Raw genomic sequence first — 2230 nt, 5'->3', positions numbered from 1 at the left:
GAGCCGTGCATGCATGTGAATGGCTTGTGTGAAAGCGCCTTGATTTGTCTCAGCGCTATATAAACACTAACCATCATCATCATTTTAGCCTTTTTTTCGGCTGTCGGAGAATTCCACTCATATCCAACGTGTCTAGGGTCCGGCACAGGAAGGCGGGGCACAGTCCTCTCCTTCCGCCGTTTTAACCTGTCCAAACTGGTCAGGTACCTTTTCACACCTGGGTGGGTTGAGGAAAATGGGACTAAAGTGCGTGTCTCAAGGACTTAACCCTTTCACCGCCAAGCTCGCATTTATGCACAGGTGTAGTAGAGGACCCATGTCACTGAAAGGTGGCCATTCATTGGTCTGTTATCAATGAACATACTGCTCTTAATGTTCGGTGGTAGGATAGGTCACATTTTCTATGCATCGCAGTGGGAATCCCCAGCTATTCTTAGCCACTGTCTTTTCTGTGTTTATACCACAAGGGAATTTTGTACTCTAAACTGACTGGCGGTGAAAGGGTTAAAACCATGTCGAAACGGGGCCTGGAACTCTAATCACCGGCGAACACTGCTGGATCAGAAGTTCAACGCCAAACAGATTCCGTCATGGTTATTATGTTATTAAAGTGTTTCTTCCCCACCGTCGCCGACATCCGAGATTAAGAGGGTTGACGACACAAAAGACACAGTTACACAAGCACGCGCATACGCACTCACGCATACACGCACAAACCCATGCATACAGCAGTCGTGCGTGTACACATACACACACACACACATACACACAGACACACACACGCGCGCGCGCGCACGCGCACACACGCACTCAAACACACACACACACACACACACACACACACACACACACACACACTGACCTGTCTTGCCCACCCCGCTGCAGCCCAGCACAGCCATTTTACAGGTAATGTCCTTCCCCTCTCCCCTGTCCCCAGCCCCTCGCTGTCCGCCACCGCTCAGCTTCGCGCGTCCGACATTGTGCGACATCACGGCCTATCGTACTTCCGGTTCCGCTCTTACCACGTACAACACTTCCGCTTCCGGCATCAGGGATGTCAGTCACTGCGGAAGTTCGGGGACAGCGCTAGTCAGACTGACTGCAAAACAAACAAATACATGAAATACATGCAAAACAAACAAATAAATCAATAGATAAAGAAATAAAAAAACACAAATGCTTTTCAGTAAATCAGTATAGGTGCGATAACAATAAACCCAGACTCTGTCTGTCTATATCTATCTATCTATCTATCTATACTGTATAATACAGGTCTGCAAACGGCACAGATGATTACAATTACTAATGCATGAGCACTGTCCAGTACAAAAAGTTACAACATGAATACGGCACCGTGGGAAGTGCGCGCGCGTGACTTGTGTTCCAGGGGTCAACAATCTCAGACCCCATCTCTCTCGACACAGGACTAAACAATCGTATTTGCAAGGCTACTTCAAGCCTGACAAAGAGAGTATGGAAAAACAGCAATCTGACAGAACACACCAAGGTCCTGGTCTAAAAAGCCTGTGTCATCAGCACCCCCATGTACGGCAGTGAAGCCTGGACACTGCACGCGAGACAGGAGTGAAAGCTCCACGCCTTCCACATGAGCTGCCTCTGATGCATCTTGAACATCTCTTGGCAGGACAAAGTCTCCAGCAACGCTGTCCTCGAGAGGGCTGGTGTATGTGCTGACTCGGCCACATCGTGCAACTGGACGACAGCCGAATATCCAGGGGCCTCCTATGTGGAGAGCTGGCCCAGAGGAAACGCCTTGGAGGCAAACCCCTACTACGGTACACAGATGTCAGAAAAAGACACCAGGAGACTCTAGTCATCAACCCAGACACGTGGGAAGCCTCCTAACGATCATCATGGAGGCAGAGTGTGCAGAAAGATCTCTCCCAGTTTGAAGAGACGCTTACCCAACTGTCAGTGGTGTCACGGAACAGGAGGAGGGGCCTTAGTTTGACAGACAGACCAGCATCAGACTTCACCTGCGCAAAGTGTGGGGGAGACTGTCATTCTCAAACAGGCCTGTCAAGCCACTCCCGACGCTGCACCAGAAACATCACTCAGAGCACTACTCCATAATCCCCCCCCCCGAGACTGAAGGCTGCATACCATCGTTTCTGTGTCTGTCTGTTTGTATGTGATGAGAGAGAGAGGAAAATGTTATATCACGCCTTACCACTGGCAAATATGTAGAAGCAGAAATACCTGATTACAC

The 2230-nt window shown here is 49.5% G+C and overlaps 1 protein-coding gene across 1 annotated transcript in view; it reads right to left on the bottom strand.

Annotated features, from left to right (window-relative positions):
• LOC143283510 (ras-related and estrogen-regulated growth inhibitor-like) overlaps positions 1–989 on the bottom strand; it is a 5140-nt gene extending 4151 nt beyond the window's left edge. Inside the window, exon 1 of the mRNA XM_076589754.1 lies at positions 863–989. Within this exon, the coding sequence (XP_076445869.1) occupies positions 863–989 (127 nt within the window). The remainder of the gene's footprint in view (positions 1–862) is intronic.
• Between the last annotated feature and the right edge of the window lie 1241 nt (positions 990–2230).

The sequence above is a fragment of the Babylonia areolata genome, chromosome 6 (assembly GCF_041734735.1).
Source record: "Babylonia areolata isolate BAREFJ2019XMU chromosome 6, ASM4173473v1, whole genome shotgun sequence".
Lineage (NCBI taxonomy): Eukaryota > Metazoa > Mollusca > Gastropoda > Neogastropoda > Buccinidae > Babylonia > Babylonia areolata.
Note: the sequence above shows the minus strand (reverse complement) of the source record. Positions and strands in the feature narration are given on the sequence as shown.